Source organism: Helicoverpa armigera, chromosome 4 (genome assembly GCF_030705265.1).
Source record: "Helicoverpa armigera isolate CAAS_96S chromosome 4, ASM3070526v1, whole genome shotgun sequence".
Lineage (NCBI taxonomy): Eukaryota > Metazoa > Arthropoda > Insecta > Lepidoptera > Noctuidae > Helicoverpa > Helicoverpa armigera.
In genome coordinates, this window is record NC_087123.1 from 10076670 (window position 1) to 10102572 (window position 25903).

The 25903-nt window shown below is 34.3% G+C and overlaps 2 protein-coding genes and 2 long non-coding RNA genes across 5 annotated transcripts in view; 2 read left to right on the forward strand and 2 right to left on the reverse strand.

Moving 5' to 3' along the window:
- Jv (javelin) overlaps positions 1–21528 on the reverse strand; it is a 114816-nt gene extending 93288 nt beyond the window's left edge. Inside the window, exon 1 of the mRNA XM_049846807.2 lies at positions 21296–21528. Coding sequence (XP_049702764.2) covers positions 21296–21390 — 95 coding nt within the window. The 5' untranslated portion in view covers positions 21391–21528. The remainder of the gene's footprint in view (positions 1–21295) is intronic.
- The window catches only part of LOC110375028 (calcium uniporter protein, mitochondrial), a 159375-nt gene that overhangs the window by 100407 nt on the left and 33065 nt on the right, over positions 1–25903 (forward strand). The gene's annotated exons all lie outside the window — the stretch shown is intronic.
- LOC135116878 (uncharacterized) lies at positions 2561–3901 on the forward strand. The gene is made up of 3 exons (XR_010276442.1): positions 2561–2720; positions 2992–3153; positions 3798–3901. It is a non-coding gene; the product is annotated as an uncharacterized LOC135116878 (long non-coding RNA).
- Positions 3340–5014, reverse strand: LOC135116879 (uncharacterized). Its single transcript, XR_010276443.1, has 3 exons — positions 4513–5014; positions 4207–4299; positions 3340–3611 (listed from the first exon to the last, which is right to left on the reverse strand). It is a non-coding gene; the product is annotated as an uncharacterized LOC135116879 (long non-coding RNA).

Sequence of the window (25903 nt, forward strand, 5' to 3'; positions counted from 1 at the left end):
TATACTAAATCCGTTCTTTAGCTAAACTAAAGTTGTAAATTGTCTATGTGGACCAATAAAATGCTTCCATTTATTTTTAATTCGACAAAATCCTGAAAACTGACTAAAAATATTTTTGTTGGTGGATTATAACCCTACATTTTCACCACTTTTTACAAAACAATTTTGTTATCAAACAAAACCAAAATCATATAGGCATAACGTATGCAAATGTATGCGCTGTCACAAAAAAACACCGCCATTTAATTTTATTTGAGCCAACCTAACACGAAAGTCATTTTACCACTTTAGCCATCACTATTCACAAATATCACTTTGACAATGTAAATTCAACTTTAGTGCAGTGATATACGGTTGGGAATTGCAGAATATAGGGGTAGGTTTGGGGATTGTCCTTTCATACACTGCCGTTCAGATTAACGACCCGCTGTATGTCGACGTTTCAACAGATACACGTGAGGTACAGATTTTGAGGCGCACTCGTATATTTAGATTGTATGAACCTGTTCATACTTCCGACACAGTTTCAGAGAATGTTAAATTGGCGGAACTTCAGTGTGCAAGTTCGTTAAATTGCGAGTAATGCATGTCTGCAAGCTTGTTAACACACACTATAATCATTATAGTTGCTAAACGTCTTATAATCATTTTACTGCAATTAGATATGGTAACATGTAATTTAAGCCTAGACTTTACAATCGCGAAAATTGGTACAGCATTGCAGTCTTCTCATAACATGGTTTTTAGACTATAATAAAAACAAAAACAGATACAGTATATTTTAGAGAGTTATGTACTCCTGGGACTCCAAAGATTGATGATGATTGAACAAAATATAGTTGTTGCGAACAATTGTCTCTGCTCCGTAAAAAAGTAGTTATTTTTCATGAATTATGAGCAGTTGTGATTTAATTTATGAGTGGAAGAATCCATTAGTGCGCATCAATTTAATTTCTATGCAGACGTGATTTATTGTTCTCGCCAAATGTGGTGCGAGATAAAACTTCATTTTCATAAGGCGGTCAGTAAGGCAAAAATGAGTTTATGTACGTTAAGCTTTGTTTTATAATTAGGTACAGATAGGTTATTTTAATAAGAAAGGTTTTTGAATACTGACATGTAAACCAGTTCATGAGACCGGTCTTTTGATTTTGCATTTTGTAATTGAATACAAATCGATTGTAATGAATATTACATAGTGTTTGTAGAAGCAGAGTCTATGTAGACTTCGGCTTATCCTCAACAATTTCGATCCAAGCAAAGCCCGAAAAATAAACACGGTGTGCCTTTGTATTTTAATACTCAAAGTTAGGTCTTACGCAAACATTCGCTTTAATAAGACCGTTAAAATATCCGATAGCATCTTAACTACCCACTTACCTACAAAGTAGATTAAAATTTGATTATGTTCAATGTAAGCAGAATTTTCCTCGATATTTTTTAGATTTACCTCCCCAATATCGGTAATATAAATGTTCCCAAATGATTCCCCCGGGCGTTTTTCTTCAGACCTCGAGAAAATATAAGACAGCTCTCCGAATTTTGCATTATTGTAGCCACTGATTACTCCTTTGAAATCCTGGTTCCACGAGGTCCGAAATTCCCTAGAAATTCGAAGTAATCAATTTGGAATTCCGAAAGAATTAAGTCTCAAGAATGAATCGCGTAAATCTCGCAATTTTCTGAGTTGATTGAAAGTAAACAAGGAATGGTAATTTGAGAATAGCCCGGTCTCTGGAGATGTGTTTCTGAAATTGCACAATTTCCTTCGTAGCAGTCCAATTAAACCATAACCGGTCTAGTCTGAACGACGTGTTCACATCAAACTATGTATTGTTTATGTTTACATATACTTTTATGGTTACGTTATAGTTAAGTTTTAGTCTAAGACCAATGAGCTCAAGGTATTAGGTGTTATCATATATCTACTTAATTTCCTGTACTTTTATGATCCTCACGTAAGACGTTACGAACGTTAATTAAGATTAAAGGTTCATAAATATTTTATGAACTGTATCATGGATGTACTTTCATAAGTATTCTAATAACTTATTTATGGTGTGCTTATAAGTAAACTCAGTTTTTGAAACTTGATGAGTATGTAACAAATATTCATAAACTGATGCATCAAAAGTTAGTCTGCAATAATTGGTCCTTTGATATGACAGCTTATTAAAAGATTTTAACTGTCAAACGAGGTGGAATCAATTAATTGGCTATTACTACTGAAAGATTAAAGAATAAAACGGATGAGCGCTGGACAGATGATCGAACAGAAATAATTAGTCTTGTGTAAATGGGTGTTCTTCTTTCGATACCTGCGGGCCTAGCATGGCGATTCTATCTCTATTCTACCTAGAAACGACAAAGCTCTTTCTTTCCCACTCGACATGTCTTCTACCCGAGCATGGCGCGAGCTGTAGACTCGCGTTTCTATCAAGAGAAAGACTTTCCATAGCAACAGATAAGTAGCTAGTGATGGGTCGCTCTACGATGAATTTACGTTTAGTTAGCCAAAAAAATGTGTCACTGCACTATTTTTCACGCATGAACCTATACATAAACTCACGTAACTCAAAGTAACAACAAAACGTATTCATCGAACTTATTTTTATCTGTGGAACTAAAATGGTTCATGTTTGTTTGTTTACAAAAAACGATTTTTGTTGTTGATTTTACTTATTTAAATATTGGTGATTACTGCGTGCGGCAAGGAAAAAGTAAGTAGATTTTGTGATTAAATAAATAAAGTACTGATTATTCCAATAGTTGTGTGTAATTAATCCAAACGAACATAATAATTATCCATACATACGATGAAAAGAACAAAGGAAAATAACATAATAATCTCAATAAATGGTGATTGGAGGCATTGTCTGATGAAAACTTTGCCATGCACAGTTCAATGCGTTCCTCACTGTTATCTTGCTTCCCTATATTATTGTCCGAAGTGTTTTTACTTTCGTCGTTACAAAACCTGTTTATTTACAGCGTACGAAGTCCCATCCAATAAACAGAGAAGATAGTATCGCGATCCATTGGGAAAAGAAGGCCACGATAAAGAAGAATAGGTCCGTATTCAAAAGCTGCTGAAAAAATATGGAAAAGAACGAGTTCTTGGCATACAATGCTGACACGAGAAACATTCTATTAGTAAGTGTCTTTAAATAATATTCATTTACTAGTAATAGTTCTCCAGACTTGTTGGTTTCATTCTAGCAAAACTCTCATGGTTTGTTTTCAAAGTATAATTATGGCAATAATAATTATAGTACCTACCTATTTGTTGCTTGTGTGATATAAGCAACAACTCTTAAGATAAAAAATAAAATGAGACAATCATTTACACAGAGGTAAAGGTTTATTTACATAAAATTAAGGCTACAGATAAAGTCATTTATTCAAAATAGGCTGAAAATCAGCAGCAGAAGCGGTGGAACAAACTCCCCAGCAACTCAATTCTGTCTGTATGGTTTGAAGAACTGTTGATATACAAAGATATTCATAATAGTTGCTCTTCTGTGAGTTGCAGCTTGTAGTAAGCTACCGCTAAGGTCATTAGTGTGTCTCTCTCTCTGCCTTTCTTCGGGAAGAGTTGTAGCATAGGCACCCTGCAAAAAGAAATAACTGTTTGGTAAAGAGTTTTTACAAGAATTATTTTACAGTATAATAAAAGAATAACATACTGATAGTGACACATTATCAGCATTCTTATTGATGTAATGAGTCAAGACCCTAACGCATGACTAGAATCCCCTGAAAATGAATGTTAATTTAATTTTGTGTTCTTGTTTCAGATTACAAAAAAAGGATGCTGAATGACAACTGGGTCGTCAGTTTACAAATTATAAATTATTGAAATGATATCATTTAATAAAGAATGTGAATATTAAAATCATAATGGTTGTTTATTTAAAATGTCATTTTTTTCTTAGCAGATAAAACTGTCCAATTCAAGAGTCATATAGCCTGCGCAGTTTGTTCTTAATGAGAGAACTATTGAAAATTGATTGTTTATGAACTCTGTCAGGATAATTACCATTTATGTTCAGTATTTTGCACTCAGTATCTACAATCTGAAATAGAGGTTATATCTAATATTAGGTATCATCATCATCATCTCAGCCATAGGACATCCACTGCTGAACATAGGCCTCCCCCTTTGATCTCCACAGATACCTGTTGGAATATATTAGGTATACTAACCTTGTATTCACTGCAAAAACAAATTGCTTAAAAAATTTGCTAACAGTGGTTAGTAATGTTGTTAATGACCTAAGCAGGACCCGAACAAAGAACCTGCAACAATTAAGCTTTGTTAAATATTTCTCTTCTGTTTAATTATTTTCTTGCAATGAAGGGCAATACCTACATAATAGACAAAATAATCTTAGAACGAAAAATAAATGAATAGATCTTTCTATATTTAACTTATCTATAAGGACGAAAACTTTGTCATATTTTTGGTTGGAAAGCACAACGAAATAAAATAGACTGTAGGTAGGTACTTACATTGATATGAACAGGCAGACCCTAAAATATCCTAGGAGACAGATTCCGCACAAATACTGCACCATCTCTGCACATTTACGTTTTCAATGTCGAGAGGCTTAACACTCGTATAGCTCGTTCTTTGAGCTTTACACTGATTCTTTTCAGCATAAAAACTGACCACATGACGACGGTAGGACCCCGACATACTTTGTAAATGCTTTTTGAGATCTTAAAATTATAATAATATTCTTGTCTACTCTTGTCTAGGTCCGATGAGATGTAGAGTATTTGACATTTCATATAGAAAGTTATATCTACTCCCAAATGTCAAAAGTAGAGAAAATACAGTCGTCATGCTCGACGCGATAGACACATGTCGACGAAGAAAAGAAACATTTCTTTTCTCGATGTCAAACATCGCCATGCTCGGATCGATAGAAATCTTTCTTCAATCTGTCATTTTGTCGATTCTTCGGTAGACAAAAGCTGTTTCTATGGCGGTCATGCTAGGCCCGCTGTAGGGACTTTTCATACAAAGAAAGAAAGAAAGGATATTAATTACTGTAAATTATTGCGACAGCTATTCTTTAATAACTGTCTTTATTTATTTGTGTCATGAAAATTTATGTTGTTTACTAAAGTGTGTATTTTTTTGTTACAGGTAAGATTATCGGGATTGTCGAGTCAGTATATTGAGATGTAGTAAGTATGTCTATACTTCTTAAAGTAGAAGATTCGACAAAGCAAAATGGGTTCAATTCTAGACAGCAAATATTCGTGCGGGAAGTTAAGTAGTACATATGCAATGATAAACATATTTCAGTAACAACTATACCAACTGTCACAGAATAATAAGTTTTGTTCTTTTTAATAACCTAATTTAATAATTCCTGCCAGTGTTAATCAAAATTGCAAAAAGGATGTCAAAATTGGTTTTTCTCACTCCTGTTCCCCAATATCGTTAGTGGACACTAGTTAATTGAAGTTTGGGTCCTGCTGCAGTTTTACCAGCTCAATTTACTCTCTAGGACCTTTTTTTGGTCCTTTTTTGAACTGTCAGTGAAACTTTTTGGGTGGACAGGGCTTTTATGCAATTTGTTTATTCAATTTTGAAAAGCTTTTGATAACTTATACCAGGTTTACTGAAGTAATTTTTAATATTCATATTTATTTGCGTACAATGATGTTACAAAGGGCTTAGTCAACACAAAATTAAACAACTGAGTGAAAAAACTGGTTATAAAATCAATTAAATATTCTTTTGACTGAATAAGTAATTTCAAACTGTATAAAATCATTAGCTATTTACTTCAAAATTGACTTCTAAAGCATTTATCACAAAACAATATTGATTTTCTTCGTCCAAATCCGAATTTCCAAGTAAACCTTGTTATCTATTTACTAGAAATCCGTTTGTAAAACTAGATATATCACCCGTCAATTGTAATTAGTGCCTTTGCGATACGAGACCGGTCGAATGACAAACGATGTCCAGTCAGTTTTAATAATAGGCTCTGGTGCTGTAACAACTTTATATGGAACTTAGATATATTTTATTCACATGGATGGGAGAAAATTACCGTTATCACCGTAGGGCAAAGGCGTCATTCAGAGAAGGAATGAGCGTTAATCAAGGCGCTTGCTCGAGGCGGATTGGTGACTTTAGACTTTGCAGGCTCTGTTCTCTCGATATTTCCCTTGACCATCAGTATAGAATCAAATCTTAGAGATAAACACAATTAGGCACATGTTACTATTTACGACGATACGTAATGTACACCGGGTATTTTATTCACACACAGTTAACTAAATAAAGAATATTGTTTCCACCATATTATAAAAGCCATGAAGTCAATTCCAAAACAAAAGAAGTGAAATGCTTATAGCTTTAATAACAATGAGATAAGTAATAAATAGCCACTCTTTTCTCTCTTTCATCATGACATAGCCATTCCTTGACCAATTTATCACTATCGTAGTTGATTAATAAAACAATGTTTGTTTCTTCCCAAATTCTTTCTTCTTAAGCTAGGAAGTTGTACAACTTAGCTAGCTAGTATCTTCCAAACTACTAAAAACTTCGAAACATTTAAAGTTTGTAGCCCCAACTACAGGCCTAACTCAAATTAATTAATGACCCTTGAAACTAACAAAGTACAGTAGACCGCACATCAGTGGTAACTGTCATGCACCTTAACTCAATAGTAATAAGTACGATTTTCCTATAAAACTGTTACCACTGACCTGAAGTTGACTGTACGTGACAAAGGCTTGTATTTATTAAGTCTGTACGTAAATTAAGTTGGGTAGGAACCTTACAATTGTGAGGAAACACCTTCATTTGAAGATTTGTGTGTTCTTAGGGATGTAACTATTTATTTAGATAAGATAAACTCAAAAGATCGTAAGCCGCTCTATTAAACACAACTTCTACTAATTTTATTCTCTATGATGTTTTTTAAGCTGATAGAAACAAATTATTTCAAAAAGTACTTTTTGCACTTCAATTTAGATTTATGATTCCATACATGTACATACCACCATTTATGTATTTTGTTATTTTTCGTGATTGAATATTAACGGTAACAAGAACCATTAATCACCAATTATCGAGCAATTAAACAACATAATTATAAATTTAATTTCGAACGCATAAAATTCCTTTCGTCACTCTTAAAACGTGTAATTATTCGGATTTATTAACATTAACAACCGTGCTTTTAATTCTTGAAATAAGCAATTTACTCAATACTTGGAAAAAGAAGAAATTATATTAAACCTCATTCACAAATAAGTACCCACTTTATTATGTTCCCTTTTACAAAACCCAGGAAATGGACCCTTACAATATTTTTGCACCATTTGCAAACCCTGTTAAATCAACCCTCGATAGATATTCTCACGATATGTGGAAATAAATTATTTCCATATCTACCTGTACGAATAATGGGTGCTATCCTAAGGGTTTTTGAGTTACAAGCGAATATATAACGAAGCCCTAGCTCCGATATTTTTATCGCTCCTAGAGTGATCGCGTCAATCTATCACATACGACATCTTTGCTTCGAGATCATTCTACGGTCGTTAACCTTTCCATGTTTCCCGATAATGGCAAGCGATGTGACATAAGTGAACAGGGTTTCTAATGATGCTCGCATTAAGATGCTTGTGATTTTTATATTTCCCTTTCGCTACGGATTTTCCTTTCGTACAAGAATGTGCGGAGCAGGAAAAGTGTTCATTCGATTACATTGCGGGTAAATGGTTATGGAGTTTCTGCGGAAGAGTGCGTGGTTGGGAAATTGTTTCTTTAGTTTTGATCGTTCGGACAAATGCAATGCGGAACGGAGAAATATGCCAACGGACTGGCTACTAAGTTAATTCTTTGAATAATATGTTATGTCATGTTTAAGCAAACTTTCTTTTGGTTTCAATTCAAGTTTACAATGTCGTTGAAGAAATTTTTAAAAAAATTACATTTCAATTTGTATGTCTTGTGAGAACGTTTGCACGAAATAATGTTACCAATCCAAGTATATCCATTCATTTTAAAGCGAAATTATAATAAATCATGGTCAGAGACATGATAGATGGTTTCGAAGTTTAAAGGCAAGTGAAAGGACCACATTAAACAAAGTAAATCAAAAGCCAATAAAGTTCATTCATCAGCCTTTTAATATCAGCATAAAAGTAATATTTTATATCAGTGCTACCCTCGTTTCAACCACATGTTGCTCCCCACTTCACTAAAGACTACGTCATGGGTAGAATTACTGAGGTATCGTACGATATTCGCAGAAGCCGCATAGTACGTTAAATTACTAAGGTCAAACTGAGAGCTCTTGAACAAATCGGTGATATGAAATTTTAATGAACAGAAGGTTAAGTGCTTCTGTGGTTTCATGAGGTAGACAAAATAATCGAAAAAGGTTAGTTTTTCACTTCGATTTTATTTAAAGTATGCTTAGGTTCCTCCTGCGAACAGGTATTCGTGCTTTGATTTTGTAACTTTCATTCGATTAGAAAAAGTATGTACAATACAGGTCCGGAAATCATATCACAAATTCCGCATAAAAACAATCAACATGCCTACTTTTAACCACTTCACTGTCCACGAAGCAGACACAATAGTTAAACAATCGGTGTGTATCACATATGACTCATGGGACAGGGAAGTTATTAAAATCACTTAAAAAAAACATTCAATACACAAGTAGTCAGACAAAGAGCTTAGGTAATGAACCTTGGGTTTGGTTATGTTATAAATAATTAAGCAAATAAATTGTATAAACCTTTTGCAAAAATAATTCTTTTATCGTCCACTAGTCCGAGTCGACATCATACGACCGCGAGCCGTGACCCCACTTGTGAGGACGCGACCTAACGCTAATTTGATAGCTCTACTTACTATTAACGATTTATTTTTCACTTAGTGTTGTAAAATATTAATTTTGTAGGTTAAGTTAGTGCTTTAAGCTGCCTTGTGGAATAGAAATGAGTTCGCGAGTACAAAGGAAAAATGTACGTAAATAATTTGTTAACAACAAAATAAAAATTAAACACAGAAAAGAAAAACATTACAGGCATAAAAAAGTTTAATTTCACTAAAACAATAACAATACGAAATGAAATATAATTGTTTTTTGCGGGACATTTAATTAATTGCCATACTTTTTCATTCCGTGGTTTTTCATTACGTTGTTTTTGCTGAGTCATATGCGTAAAAAGGAACGTTGTGTCAAGTTGATATTAGCGAGTGGCCAAGTGTGAAAGGGGTCGGAAACGCTGAATATATTCAAATGTCATTCCAAGTTTGAAACGATTAACTCAACAAGTGATTATGCTCGGACTAGGGGTGTTCCAATTACTAATGAATGGCGTATTAGACTTAGCTTGCTGGTTTCTGCGATGTGCAGGTGTAACTAATAGATATTTCGTTCTCAAAAGGTTTATGTCTAGGTTCTGAGCACACTTCTCAGTAGACTACATATTCATTTTTAACCGAAAATGAATGGAAATTAAATATTAAGGGCATATAAGACGAGTGACATTGTAGTCTGGCACTTTTATATATCATCATGCCAATCCGAATTTCATTTGAGGTTGACTTAGAATGTACTCTTATTCTACAGCCCTCTATCAGACGTTCAAGCAACATTCTTTCTAGCAATATCATCTTCCACACACTTCACCCGTAGTTTTCTTTGCACAGAAATATCAAATACGTTAACATATTAGCTTTTATAAGACATACTGACAGACAGACACAAAAACGACAAAGGAGAAATATAAGGTTCGAATCCTGTCTTGAGTCGTGACAGAAGGTAAAATGCAAAATAAAACTACAAGAACAACATAAAAAGAAAATGCTAGATTTCTTCAAATTGCAAAGAAATACTCAAATTGCTCCCTAGCACTTTAGCTAATGCTTGTTCCTATAATCCAGCCACTTAGGTCTCGAATTTTACATTTAAGCCTACGCTTTTCCTAAAACGTTCCGACTATTAGGTCTCACTCAGTTTCAGCGATTCGGGACTCACAAATTTTTACTACCGTTAGATTTTGCTGGTAAACTAAGTGCAGAAATACATACATTATGTATAAAAATGTTGAGTGCGAAACGATCTTATTACAAAGTGCATAAGACACTAATTGCAGTGTCAGTGAATTATGACCTGTGAGTTGTTATAGGACAATTCAATTAAAGTTGTGAAGCTGCGAGATTTATAGAGGGATTTAAAGTTCAGACTAATTAATCTGAGAGTTTTAAGTTTAATAATATAGGTAGAATCAAGCAGGGTCTTTTGTCGTCATGGTGAAGGTGCATTTCTTTCATCGACTATCCCTATTCTTATTAATTTATAAGATTAGTTAAATCTTAGACATTTATAACTTTATTGTTATTTCAGTAGAAAAGTGTATGTTTCTTGCTGAAGATTAAATATACTTGGAAAGAGTAAAATTTAATTCTCTGCATTTTCTCTTTCGAACTAACAACGTCTATTTTTAAAAGCAATTTTCCTTCTTCACGTACAATAAAATATGCAAGTCTTTCTGCACGTTGCGCTGGAGTTTCAGATAATTTAGTGCTGACATCATTTAAATAGTATAGTAATGTACCTACATACCTTCTTTTGTATTGTTTCTATTAGTAAACAATGATTTTGTTGCTACTATTGTAGGCGTTTGACACGAAGTTCCTTAGTCTTATAATGAGTACACTATGCTATTTAATTTGGTATTGCGGATCAACTATCTGGTCTATCTAGTGTTTAATGTATCCTCCTTTTAACATTGATCTTCTACTAATCCTTTACCTTCATCTATGACAGTAGTGCCCAGGCACAGAGCGCAAAACTAGAGTGGTGCAGATCACGACCATGACCAACAAGGTTTAAAAATTAGAGCACAAGATTCGAAGATTAAACACTTAAGTCTATGTACGTCTGTGCCTTTCAGTTCCACATAAAATTATACGTAGCCTCAAGGGTGGAACACTTCTGCAATGGGTACTAATTCTGCTTCTTTATCATATTAAAACGCTTAGGAAACCAACAGTAGAACGTACCGATCTTCGTTAGATATGTATAAAATGGGACTTTTAACACAGATATAATCTTTTAATAGTCTCTTACAAAACATCCTCATAAAAGGGAGATGCTTAATCTTAAATGGAGAACATACGGAAACACCATATCGCATGTATATTAAATTATCTTTGTTAACACGTTCAGCGCGGAACGAGACCTTTTAGTTCTCGTTTGTGACGTTTTAGTATCGCGCAAGTGAAATCCTATGTCCATCTCATTTCGGCAAATGATATTTCTGTATGTTTCTTTACTGATAGAGTGAGACAAATATTTTTGTTCACAGTAGGTACATTGGATGTAGTATTTTTATGAATAAAAACGTACGAGATCTAATAGGTCTCGTTGCGACCAAATAGTAAAATTTTGCATCTAGCGCGGAACGAGAACTAAAGGATCTCGTAGCGATCTCGTGCGAATCCTCACAAGAAAATAATTAGTGTCGTGTCAACTTTCGATGTGTGCATATCAATTACGCTATAATCCGGAAGTTGTACAAATATATAGTGAATACCAAGAAGAGACGTTGTGTGAGTTGGTATGAAAAGGCACGAAAAACTATGACTAGCAAGGAAGCTGATGCCTTACACTATAGTATTATAATAAATGATTCATTTTATCGATAATGTTGTTGGTCTTATTGTTTTTCATCACTATTTTTTTATCGATACTATGTAATATCTGCAAAACGAGATCTAAAAGTACTCGCATTTTCTTGCTATCTAGTGCAGAACGAGATCCAAAAGTTCTCGTTTTTCTATTTTGTAAATTTTCCATTATTGTTTTCGACATAACTTGAGGCGGTGAAAACCTACTGAAAGGTCTTATCATCTCCTACCTACACATATAAAAAAAATATAAAATTATTCAAATTTCACAAAACTATTGGGGTTTGAAGTGACTGAGTCGTACGAGATCTGCTGGATCTCGTTGCGTTATTCCTGATGGATCACGACGAGAACTTATAGATCTCGTTGCGTCATATTAACTAGATGCATAAATGGGCTTCCGCGATGAACGTGAGATCAGATTACTGCAATATTTAAAGGGCTATTACATGAGTTTAATTTCATTGTTCAAAAGTGTGAAAGTACCATCCCTCTTTTCCATGGTGATTTGGCCAAAACTACGAAACTGCTATTGAAATGGTACCTTACCAATTTTAGTAATTTTATTATATGTAGCTACCTACGAATAGTACTCAATCTGCCAAAGATCAAGATATTTGTGGTCATTGGAGATACCTACATTTAAGCAGTGAAAAATACTGATATGATAATGATAATGAAGTTAAGGTGCAGTAACTAGTGCTTCAATATTTGAAGTACAACTACATAAATCATAAAGTAACTACAAAAAGCAATTACTTTTCTACATATGTACCTTACTTATAATTATTTAGACGCAAAGTTACCTTCACAAAAGGGTAACTCCAATCTTATGCGATCAGTTACGCCTTGAAAGTGAAAACAGACTGTTTATGGAAACAATTAGAATGGTGTATTAGCATAAATGTAACTGTAATTGTACGCTGATGGATGCGTGTTGCTAGCACGGGTAAGTAATGTGATATGGTATTTATTATGCCTATTTATTTGTGTATTTACGCATAGTCTGTGTGTACAGTTTCAGGGTGACTTAGGTTAGGTTAGTGAAATTGCCTCTGTTGATTATGAAGGTTGTGAAAAAAATAAACAAATGCTGGCATGGAATGGCTTTAATTAGGAAAGGTTGGTAAGGCTCTTCTACGAAAATAATTATCAGTGACCATCTTTTTCACACAAATAAACATAATATAGTTTTTTTTTGCGGTTTCCTTTTCAGATTTTGTATAAGACAAACAAATAGTCTTTAAAATAAGATCAGCAGTATTTTATTTATTTCAAATATCGTTAAGCCTACAACGAGTAAGTACCCAACGCAATTACAGTAAGCCCTATTCACATCAGTGCAAGTGAAAACTCTAAACATCAGATTTTCGATAAAGATCCGATATTGGCGAGCGCTAGCGTGAAGCGATGCCACATTACAGTCATGTATGTCATCAAGAAATATGCGCCTGCGCCGGAGAAACGCGAGAGAGGCGATCACGCTCCGCTGCACGCTTTTTTACACATAATATTAGGCTGCGGTTACAGTGATGGCGGGTAGCGATTTGATTGAGCTAGTTGTGCTTGCATAGTGTTGTGTAATATGGTCTTGTTTTGTTGCTGTTTTAAATAAGTGATTTGAAGAAAGCTATTTCTGTTATGTAAATACAAAATATACGGTTGATCTTTCAGAAAAAAAATGGTGAATGGATAACTGAAATTATATCTATCTGAGTTACTAATATCGACGACGTACATCGACGCGAACCTATTCCCTGTTGCTAAGTATAAACGTAATATTAATTTAATCTATAGTAAACGAGACCATTTTTATAAACAGTCAGAAATACAGGTCAAAAAATATTCCAAATGTTTGCTTCAAAAATGGTCGATCACTACGCTCGCTACGCCACGCTCGATCTATAAAATTCCGCTAACACGCGCACCATAGTCTGCGCCTAACACAGGCAGCCGTACCACTGGGTTTGGCCGCGCAGCGTACGCAAAAACACTTAATTAAACACCTCTCCGCTACCGCCACTTTAACGACTCGCGTTTGTTCAACAACTGAAAAGTTAGGGATTCCTCCAGAGGCTATGTTTATTCAGGATTATATTAAACATTTCAGCAAAGCTAGACTCAATTTCTAAAACTTCTAAAAAGGAAAATACGTTTTGAAAATTAGTCTACTCGGTCCCCATGGTAACATAAAGTACTTATTTATATTAACTCGTTAGAATAGCATTTACATTAATTAAAACTAATACTACAAAATAAAATTCAGATTATTTTTGAGAAATATGCTGTAATCGGGCTTGAAAATAAAAAAATATATGTTAAGTAAATCATTACCTTATTTTGGAACGTCCACAAACTTAGAATTGTGAGCCCCTCATGAAATTAAGTTAACTCATTCCTTCTCAATTCCCATCAGTAGGAACATCATAGACTTTATCATGCCAACTCAGAAGTACAAAGTAATATGTCAAGCTAACATTCTCCTTCGAATTTGAACTCTAATAATCTAATTTTAAACGCGACTTTGCCTCGTAACCCTGTTTGCAGTACGTATTAAATGTTGAATTTTGTACGCTACATACGTCTCGGCTGAAGCTGAGTTTATCCCACGTGGATTGGAGAGTTCGTTGGGGAGCTAGCATGAAATATAAGTCCTAAATGCTACTTTAAGTTTTAGTAGGTCAATCTTTTTGTTGCCGAGAAGTTATAGACTAGACAGTATTAAATGGTTTACTTAAACGTAAGAAGGATTATATATGGCTCCACTCGATTTCCGAGGGAACCGCTTCCAGTACATGGATAAAAAGTTGCCTATACGTTAGTCAGATAAACAATGTATATACATAACTGTGATATATAACTGATTATGATATGATTCATATAACTGTGAAGTGTAATTAAAAGGCATTGATTAGTATTTCACGTAACAAAAACAAAGGGGTAACAACTTTTCGCGTGTATATTATGAGTATGAAAGAGAATGAAAACCTATTGGTATGTAAACTGATAGTTATTTATAAGGTTCGCCAAAAATACGACTTCAGATATCAAATAAGTACATCAACTTAATTTTGTATTCAATAGACAGTTATTTCGTAGTTTTCAAGTATGATTTACGTGGCGTGCCTCAATTCCATTAAAAAGATGCATCTGTTTAAGTATTGAAAATTGTTTTACGGAGCACGATTTTGCATAATATTATGCAGAAGAAAACTTCGCTGACGAGGGAAAAACATTTTTATTCATAACAATATTGCCGAAGAAAAACGTAAAGGTCATTGACATTATAAGTACCAAGTGACTTTATTAAGTTTCCTAATATTTATTGACGGGGTGACTTTTTGTGCATGTTTTCCCCGTTTATAATAAATGGTCACTTAAAACATCATAAATAGTAAAGATAAAGAACAATAAAATTGAACTATAAAGATTTTACGACATAATGACGTTAAGGGTTGGTTGTACCATTTTTTATCTTGATACGTTAAAAGTTTCAGCCGGATAAGTATGGCACGTTAACATTTGTTCAAAACTTAAACATCTGTTTAACACTTGTCTAAAAAAAGTGTGGTTGAAAAATGAACCTTAGATATGTCAACGTCATAATCTGTCATTTTTTTAGACAAGTGTTAAACAGATGTTTCAGTTTTCGTAAGGCCATTAAAGTTTAAATAAGTGCATCTCCCGTTCCCCTCTTACGATTAGATAATACAATAATGGTGGTAATTTATCTTAGTCTTATCGCTATTTCTTTTCTCAGTTTTCCGCGTCTCAGATTTCTTGGTTGCTTTATTAATGTGTAATGTGTAGTTAACTTTTTTTGGAAGACATAGGCCTATTTATTTAGCTGTTGATTAAAAGACTGATATTAAGAAAATTGATCATCGCGCTTGCTTAAGGCCCTTCGAAAGAGTAAGTACATAAATAAATAAATAAATACATTTTATTTATTCAGATAACTGAGATCCATACAGTAGTTAGGTACACAAACAATACAATTATAATTAATACACAATAGTAAGCAGGGACTTGGTCCTCTGCACTAATTTCCACATAAGCGGGCAGTCGTGTCTACTGGCTATATAAAGATCCAGAGACCACGAAAAGTAGTTGAGACAAATATATTAATGTTCTATATAAAGAACCTTACGATTTAAAGCCGAATTTATCACTATGCTACCACTAAGACAAAGATCAAAATACACGTAAAAGAGACTAATAAAATAATATTCCATGTATTTAAAGAATATAAAAAAAAATCTTCATTCATAAAATTAAATAGTTATAAATATTCACTTATTACTCTCTTGTCTAATATTATTATTAATGTAACTTGTGAGTCTTGGAGCGTTATCGCCACTGATTATGTACGTTTGTACGTCACGCTCTCTTCACGTCATTTGCAATCACCGCCGCCAGGTGGCGCCAGTTGCGTTTACGAGAAACTGCACGTCATAATGTACCGTGATTACTTACCATGTGTTGTGAAGAAACAAAGACATAGAAAAAGAAGGATTAAAATCGTCTGTAGATTATTTTTGAACAGATGAATTGAGTGCTTTTTGGGTAGTCGGTTACAAAAGGGTCCATTCGTACTTTTGTTTGTGCTAGTTAAATTAGTGCGGATCATTCACTAGTTTTATAAGCAGCTGACTATGCTATGTTTAAGTTTTTAAAATTACTTGTAATTTCAATTCATTACATAATTTCACGATTAAAAGAGGTGTCTTGGGGGTATCAGGGTTTAACAATCACGGTTTTTATAGTGGCTTTTTATAAGACAAACAACCATGGCACATTAACGCATAATAATTATATAGATGTGAAGAATATAAATAAAGATAATTGCATTTTTTTACTCATAAAACTAATAATTAAACTAGAAAGTGACTATTTAATATTTTTATATTTTCTCTATCATCGTTTGTGATCATCGTCTCTATTTCTATCTGGTAATCATGCCTACACGTCAATTACAATACCATTTTTAAAACTTCTTTTTAACTAACATTAACTTATCAAATAACACTTAAAACTAGAAAGTAGACAAGTGACGTATATCCGCACATAATTACTATATACGCCAACATTTTCCATATTGATAACTAAAAAAACTTTGATAACGGCAGACATCACGTTCAGTTAGGCTATGCTCCAATTGTTCCTGTACCGCTGCGCTTGCGCGTCTCACTGGACGTTGTTAAGATGGCGCAGATCTATGGACCACGGTCTGATGATAATTGTACTTTATAATTTTTTTGTTATGAAATGTAATGTTTGTTTGAACGTAATTGGTGATTGGCTGAAGTGAGGTTATTTGTGAATTTGGTTAAAGGTTATTTTTTTATAGAAAGGCAATCAAACTATCTAAATATAATAAATAGGTACTTTTCTACTACTAAATCTTACGAAGAGGAACATAGGGGAAACAGGAAAAGAAATATGGGTCTATTTCCGGCCCTCTCCTCTCCTATTTTCCACTGACCATAATTTACTTTTTAAAGAAGTAGATACAATTTCATTATCAAACATCTACACAAATCATTTTTTTGTAAGTTGGTTGACAAGCAAAACGATGCAAATTGTGCATAACAGTTTGCATATAAACGATAATTATCTAAAAGACAGCAATGTAAACATAATACGCAAATCTTTCGTGAAAACCCGACATCTGATTTTAATATACATGTATGGTTTATACAATATTTCCATATGTACCTATGTAATCGATGACTTGATCACGCTATATTATAATAATTATAACAGCACTCATTATTCATTGTAAATATGTCTTCAACTTTACATTGCCTAACAGCCGGTCCCAAAATTCTAGATACGTATAGATTTTGTTTACTAGAAATAGAATTGTGACGTAAGCCTCATACAAGTAATGTCAACATCTCTTGGAAGTAAAAGAACAAATAGATAGAATGTTGGAAACGGCCTTTAGTTTTAAGACTATTTCTGCAAGAGTATGGGGCTAGTTGAAACTTATTCTGCCGTTAAACTGTGGTTTTTAACATAACATGCGAAATGATAATTAAGAACTTTCTGCTCAGTACGACGCAGAATCTTGTAGTTCACACAGTCTGAACTTTTTTTCATGTCCTTGCTGCACTGCAGATGTTTTCAGTTATTTGAATATCTTACACGTAATGCCTTTCAAAATCAGCTGAAACCAATAACTTAAGAGTAACGTAGGGGTCTTGGTAAGAAATGGATGCTTTTCATACGTCGACAGCAGCAATCTATCAAGTACTAGCAGTTCTCCTGCGGTTCCACTCGCGTCCCGTGGGAACTACGGCCGGTACTGGGATGAATATAGCCTATGTTACCCGGGAAGAGGGAACAGTGAAAGAATTTTTGCATCGATTTGGTAGTTTCGGAGCTATTACCCAAACAAACAAAAAAATAATCCGCTTTGTTAGCTCCTGTAAGTAGATGTATATTCAGTTGCAATAAAGTATGTTAGTCTAGTATTTAAAATACGCAACATTTTGAATTACTCACCAACTGCATTCAAACACAATTCCAACCGTTTAGTTCCTAATGACGAAACTTTGTTTCTGTCTCACTCTGTTACAGCATTAGCACGTACGTATTTCACAACTTGACTATCTGGAAGATGGCTTGCTTATGTAGAATCGCTCTATAAAAATGTAACACCCTTGGAACATCGCTTGGCTACATAAGAGCACAGTACAAACTTTTACTCGGCCGAGTAAAAGTTGTATCTTCAAACTGATTTATGAGCCCAAACATTGTTTGGGCTCATAAATCAGTTTGAAGATGTTCATTAGTTAGAACATAACAATGATTAGGTATTTGGCCGGTTTCAAACCGACTAAAACTTCACGATTTTATAAAAAAAAATCTACAGTTTAGTTTGCAGTGTGCGGGCAGGCTAAAGCCCCAATTATAGCATCCATTCTCAAGTATCCTACTGCAGAAATTTTTCTTACATATTTATAAATTTTCGCTCGCTTTGAAAAATATTTTACACCAGCCACTAGTCTTCTATTTTCTTTTTAATTCCTTATTATCTCAGTCCACAAAGAAGTATAATTATAAAAAGGATTGCAAATTAACTTTCCTGTTATTATGAATGCATTTGAGACCAGAGACAAAGTTGTTTCCGTTCTATGTTTCCTTGGGGCAAAATTCACGAAATCTGTCGCATACTTTTTCCTCATTAATGAAAGAGCTCCCGGGAAAACTAGGAAGAACTTCGCGTTCCGCATTATAACACGCCTTTTGACTTTTTAATTGTTTTTTGGGAACTTATTTTTATCTGAACTTTTTAGTTTTGCGACGTCTTTGTACCATAATTACGGTTTCTTGCCACAGTTTGTTTTTGGGAGAAACTTCTAAGGTCACGTTCCCTCTTGACAACTGGTGACGAATTTGTTAAGTTGCTTTCGCTTCAAGTGGTATAATATGAGCGTCATTTGGTAATAAAATTCATTAGCTAAAATATTATACCTAATTACAAATATTTACGCCATTGATAGTCGCAACTAACTAAGAAGGTTAAAAGGTTCATTCACCTCTTGTTTGTAATTTTTATATATTTTCCGCGTATGTTTATATCATTATGTAATTTATTTTTCGAAACACGGTCATCATTATTTCACAAAAAATACTTAAAATTGTATGTAACTTCTATATTAGCAAATATACACGCATGAAATTTTATTCGATTTAGAATAATTTACTGACACTTTTTGGCCTATAATTGAATCAAAAGGGTTCTTTGGTAAATACATATATTGAAACCCAAAGGATTTTTCATGATAGCCAATTCTACCTGTATTTGCAAAGGACTACCTTTACAAATGTAGAATGTGTCAATAAATAAGGATTTTCGTCGTAGTGAAAACGTTTGTCGAACACCTTTTTGACGATTTATACAACATTACGATGTTTACACTAGGTATGCCTAAGTTACCAAATGGGCATAACGCGAAAAGTGAGTACACTTATAACATTTAAGAACAATACACAATATTTTATTCGAAACCATACCGTTTCAGTTGATTTGCCGTGAAAAATAAATAAACGGCAGTATTACTTGCAGGTTACATTAATTTTAAATAATACAATGTCTTAGAACTATTCATCACTAAACCCCAAACAACTAAACAGTACTTAGCTTACAACTAAACTAATCAAACAATAATGATACCTATCCCTTCGAGTTTAGATCTATTTTTGCACGCCCTAAGTGTCCGAAAATGCCTTATAATCGTTTGGGTAGGTGCCAACTTTAATAATAGTCTAGAACTCTAGACCGACTTCCAGACTGAATCCTTGACCTATCGTAATCGTGTAGATTGATGATTTATATCTTTGGTTACGTAATATAATGTTACAAAGATGTTTAAGTATATATAACAGAAGTTCTTTGACTTATTTATTAGGTTACGCATTTTGACAGGAGTAAATAATCATCTATCAAATAGGTGAAGTGATTTAATCGTAAGCGGAAATGTAACATTCTACAAATTCAGCGCTTGCCTACATACGTCTGAATGCAAGTTTAATTTCGTTAGCTTTCCTTCTGTCAGTTACCTGTTCAATTTTAAATAAAATATGATATTCCTCTTTGGCAAAATCACAATTGGGATGTTGTCCTATAATACGAACGGTTTTGATGAGAACATTTTTTTTATTAAAATAATATGTAGGACTGAAACAAATCCAACCATATACTTGGACATAGACCACTAAAGACTACCTTATTTGTAACAATAGGTACCTGTCAAAGTCATAGTATACAAAACAAAACCTTTGTTTACACTTTATTGTTATTTTTGTTATTAGTTGACAGTTGAGCTGAGTTTCACATTCCGGCGGGCGTTTGCCCGATATTTACGAAAGCATGATTGAAGACCAAATCGCTTAGCACACTACGTTAATAGTCCAGAGCAACCGTATTCTTTGTTGAAATTAGCCAAGCGATTTTGCATCTTCTGTTGAATGTGCTAAGGTGCATTTTACAGTTGGCAATTCGTCTAATCTTAAATCTGGTATACTAAAGTAGCTTAGACGTATGGACGCGTAAATTTTTTCACGCTCATGTTTTTACGGTATAGATTTAATGACATTTCAGAACGTAGATGTTCCGTTGTCCGATGATATTTGCATGTTTGGAAATTCTACTCGTATTTGCATCTGGAACACGATGTTTGTAATAGAGAAGATTTTTATACGTTACAGTCGAGATATATGTGAAAATGCAACTAAAAACGTCCGTAATGGTAATTTCTTGTTTGCCCCAGTTTATCGTCTCGTAATTACAGTCGACGTCTTCAATTAAAACTGAATATTTTTACTGTTCTGTACTTAACTTTACGTAAGAATATACAGTACATTTAGGAGGCCTACATGTTAGTTTTACTTTTTATTTTATACATTAAAGAATACCGTTTGAAATGGAAGTTATGAACCATGACAAAAACTCAAATTTCAAATCAATTATCCTGCAATTACGAGTATATACTTCACACCCCAGTAAGACATACCACTATATGAGATAATGAATACACTGCTTGTACAAATGATACTCGTAGTAGCTTGTTCAACAATCTGTAGCAATGTACTCACCTCCGCCTCCTACTGTGTGTCTTGCGCCGGTCGTGGGCGGGCGGGTCGCTTGCGTACGCGCCGCCATCGCCCTCAGCGCTGTGTCCCGCCCCCATCGCTACCCCATTCCACAACACACACCGTCACTGACGACACACGCCACCAACGACACCCTCACACAAAACAGTGACGATGACTTTTCCGACTTCTCCGAGTTTTCCGACTTTTTCGACTCTTCCGACTTTTGTGATTAGGCTACAAAGCGCGCGTGGTTTTTATGAGGCTGAAGGTAGAAGGATCAGGGTGCCGTGGTGCTGGAGATAGCCCGTAACGTATTGCCCGGGCGGCTCGCGGCGCGAATGTGAAGCGTACCGTCGCGTGCGCAGACCACGCGCCCGATCTACGTTATTGTTAATTAGTTTGTGTTAGAAGCTGATGGCGGGTTTGTGGACGCAAGTTATAGTCGATGTTACCTTTATTATACCTTTAAATAACAACGTTTGTTGTTATTTAAAGGTAGACATTGTGTCAGAATTGTTTAAATTATATTTTTGAAAGGTTAAAAATAGATTTACTGGGAATAACGAATTAATTTTTCCTACACTTTTATGATTGTTTCGGGTATTTGGATACAGTTGCCTGATATCGGGCCTGATCTATTTTAAAATTGTATGTATTTAACTCAAAATTATCTTGCCTCTATTGCTGGTCAAATTCAATTTCCTCATTTTGATCACAAGAAACATTAACAATACAAGCTACCTCTTAACCACGTTATGCAGCTAATCCCCCGCTATCCGCTCACAGCGCACTGCCCATCTTCCACGGGCTACTAATTGTTGCGCGATCCGCCTCGGAAATCGCTTCGCTCTCGTTTCTTCTAATTACACGAGTGGTTGCTTTCCCGATGGAAACGTCGTCGGAAGGAACCGAGTGCCTCCTACTGTCCACATGGCCATTTGTTCGCCACGGTGACTGATTAACCTCATGACTATATCTGGGCGTTCGAGCGAGGATGAGTAGTGAATGACTAAATGGTACCACTGTTCCGGGATCGAGTGAGTCGTGAAATTGTTTGTGATTAGATTTGTGATTTTTACTCAATTTTTTAATGAGATGTGTACTAGTTAGATTGGATTGGTGTTGTATATTTGAGGTGAATTTCGGGTGAGTTCAAATAAAATCAAGTACTTGGTAGACTTTTAATGATGGTAGAATTAAAACTTCTGAATGTCTTTTAAAAGTAACTTTATTTTTCTGCCTCTCTATTAAGATGCGATTATTAACATTTTAAACGAAAAATTCATAAACCAATTTAATCATAGTCAAGATTTTCATACATTTTTTCGGGCTAAGATGTTGACGATAACCAACTTTCATAAAATCGATCAAAAGAACTCGACAATGGAATCTGACTTAATAGCGCGTTAGATAAAGCATGATTGATCTATCGACGAGATGATTTAGTGCATCTACTTGAAGCTGCGAGAACACTGCAGTTAACACATATCTGTTTGTGCTGATAGACGTGAGAACATTCACATAGTAAAGTTTATGTAGTGCCCAATACATAAATGTTTAATGACAATGTGAAGATGATAGGAATACGATCAGTAAGACATCAGAAGAATAAGAAAAACGGCTCTTTTCTAAACCGATTTGTATCTCTCTAAATGGTTGATTGTCATTAAATAACTAGTTTCAGCCCGCGGTTTTTTCTACGTCCCGTGAGAACCGCTTTCCGCAACGGTAGGGTCTAAACTATCTGTATACCTTACCTTGGTTCAGTTGTTTTGGTGCATAAGGCAGACAGACAAGCCCTCACTTTGGGAGCTTATCCTATTATCTCAAGCATCCTCTAGTCCAACCAAAGTTAATATTGCAGTCCAACAATGCATTATTATTTCTCATAATAACTTCTACATAGCCCGACAATATTCAAACTCAACCCTGGCTTCATATATTGCATTTCAGAATACAAATGTACATAAATATAATAATATTGTGGACTGTAAAATATCATTATGGAAATGTTTATGGCGATACCACTCCCTACTGGGTCACTGCTAATGTGTTGTTCTGACTTTCAAATTAGAATGCCGACACTTTACTCAATAATCTACTACTTACTAAGTTTCAGGAAGAATGTTATTTGTTTGTGTTTTTTGTTATAAGTTTTTTTAAGAGGACAATTTTCTCTTGTTTTGTGGTTCTTACGGGTTAACAATGGTTGGTGGTGGTCAATGTGAAGTGAGGTTTAGATTGAATGACGTCAAAAAGTTTATAGGTATTTGTAATAACTACATTACTCGAAGGTTAATACATATGATAAAAATGTCTCCAAAAACCTGATAAGAGTCCATATTATTAAGTTCGTAATTTACTGCCATTAAACTGCAAAAATAATCCGGCTACAAAAATATATAAAAATATACAAATAAAGCTTTACAGAAATAAACAATATTAAAATAATTCAAATAATTCCTCATCATACTGAAAAAAAAAGAAATGAAAGCCGGCAAAGGTAATTTCCTAATAAACTGGCTTACTAAGCATGTTTTTCCTCATAAATAAAGCAGCTGAAGATTTACGGGTTTGTTTAACAATGCTCATAAAAGGAACGGTAAAAAGTGACGCACCGTGTACGCGGGATTGGCTGTATTTCACTCGAACTCGTGTATCTACCCTATAAAATGATAACTGCCTTGAAGGGTGGCAGTTTAAAATTGGGAATAATTTAATTTACAGGTAAAGGGTTCAGGCAATATTTAATTTAAGTAATACGTATTTATTTCGAATCGATAAGGTACCAAAATATTCGTATCGTAATGGTACCTGAAATTATATGAATAAAAAAGCGGCTTTTATCATTCATTTTTTATCATAAAAAGAACTTGAGCACACCAATGACGTCATTATATACTTTAATATTCATTGTTGTTCAAAACAGTATTACCATCCCTAACCAAAAAATGCAAATCACGACAAAATTGAAAATTATGAGTTTGGCGCCAACACACTTTCACCTTACCACGCACATTATACTGTTCTGTACGGTACCCCTAATAAATAATGTCTAATACACAGCCCCATATTTTAATTTCAAGTCATTCCAGGTTGGGTTGGCTCGTGTAGGAATGCCGGACATTTTTCATTCGAGTCAAGAGGATAAGTGAATTCCCGGGGTCGAGTCCCGGAATGAAGTTGTCAGGTACCTCACTAGGAATGTACGGACATTTATTGGGGTGCTAATGACAGCAGTTTTTTGTAAACGTGTTTGGAATGAAATGAGTTAGTAAAGAGTATATTAGAGGATAATAGATTTTAGAGTGTTGAATCTATTGATTAAGTGAAATTGGAAGAGACTCTTTGAAACATATCTACTTCTAATATGTTTAATTTTCTTACACATATAGGTACGATAAATTAATTACGGAACTATTTACCGAGTAACGAGGCCCCTAATTCCTTATGAAGTTTTCTCAAAGAATTTCTCCTTGAAACGGGTGTCCATTGAAGTCATAAACAGTTGGACAGTGACGACGGTTCGTTTGCAAAGGAATTCAGACCCGGATTACTAATCTACTTCACCTGGGTAAATCATTTTTCGTAAAAATAAGTAGGGGTTACTTCCTGAGATATAGTGATATGTGCCCAGTAAGTTTGATTGGTAGAGAGTTAACATTAAAAAAAGAAGAAAACAACAGCTAGCAAATAAGGAGATATAAGTAGGCACTATAAATGGTAAAAGTTTGTTCGTTGCTTCAAGCACTATTGAGCTGATTTGAACTATCTTTCAGTGACCGAGATGCTACTGTACTATATTTGCCTCGGGAACTAGATCCAATGGGTAAAACTGCAGGCGAAAACCAGCCTTAAAAATATACTACTTCATAATTAAAACCATTAATAAGGCCGTAACACGTTCCACATTAATTTCGCAGGCACAAAAGCCATAAACTTTCAATCAGCTGCAGAAATCCGATTTCATTTCCATTATCTTATTTAGCAGCGTTCCCACTAAAGTGCTCCGAACAATAAAAGCAATGGACGGTTCCTACGTCAGCATATAATTTTCCTCATGAATTATGGAGCAGCGGCATTGCGCAATAATCCCCACACAATGGTGATTAAAGCTTTGTTCCCCTTTACACTGATTGTGTATTGGTGATTAATTAATAATTTATTTTTGCTCGTCGATTAAACGTCAATATGTTATGTTTTCTTTGAGGTGTATAATTAGTATGGTGTTAATGGGATATTTTGTAAACAGTAGTTTTATATTTTACATGACATTTACAACTACAATACGTATTAGTGTATTGTACCTTCTGCAGATCTGTATTTTAAAGCACAGTGTCATTTTCTGGTCTGGTGTGATCGGAAATATAATTTATATCTATGTAAGATAACATCTTCATTCATTTTAAAAGTTTTCTTTCTCATGTTTAAAAATAAGCATTTAATTTCTCTGGTATTTGATTTTCCCATCCTCATTAAATTATGGTTTCGGTGGGTTTATGGCTTCAAAATATCGTTTTCAAATTCTCATTACGCGACTACACGATTTCATTACATACGAGTACAAACCTCATTAAATTACAGAGTAAATAATATCACATAAAATAC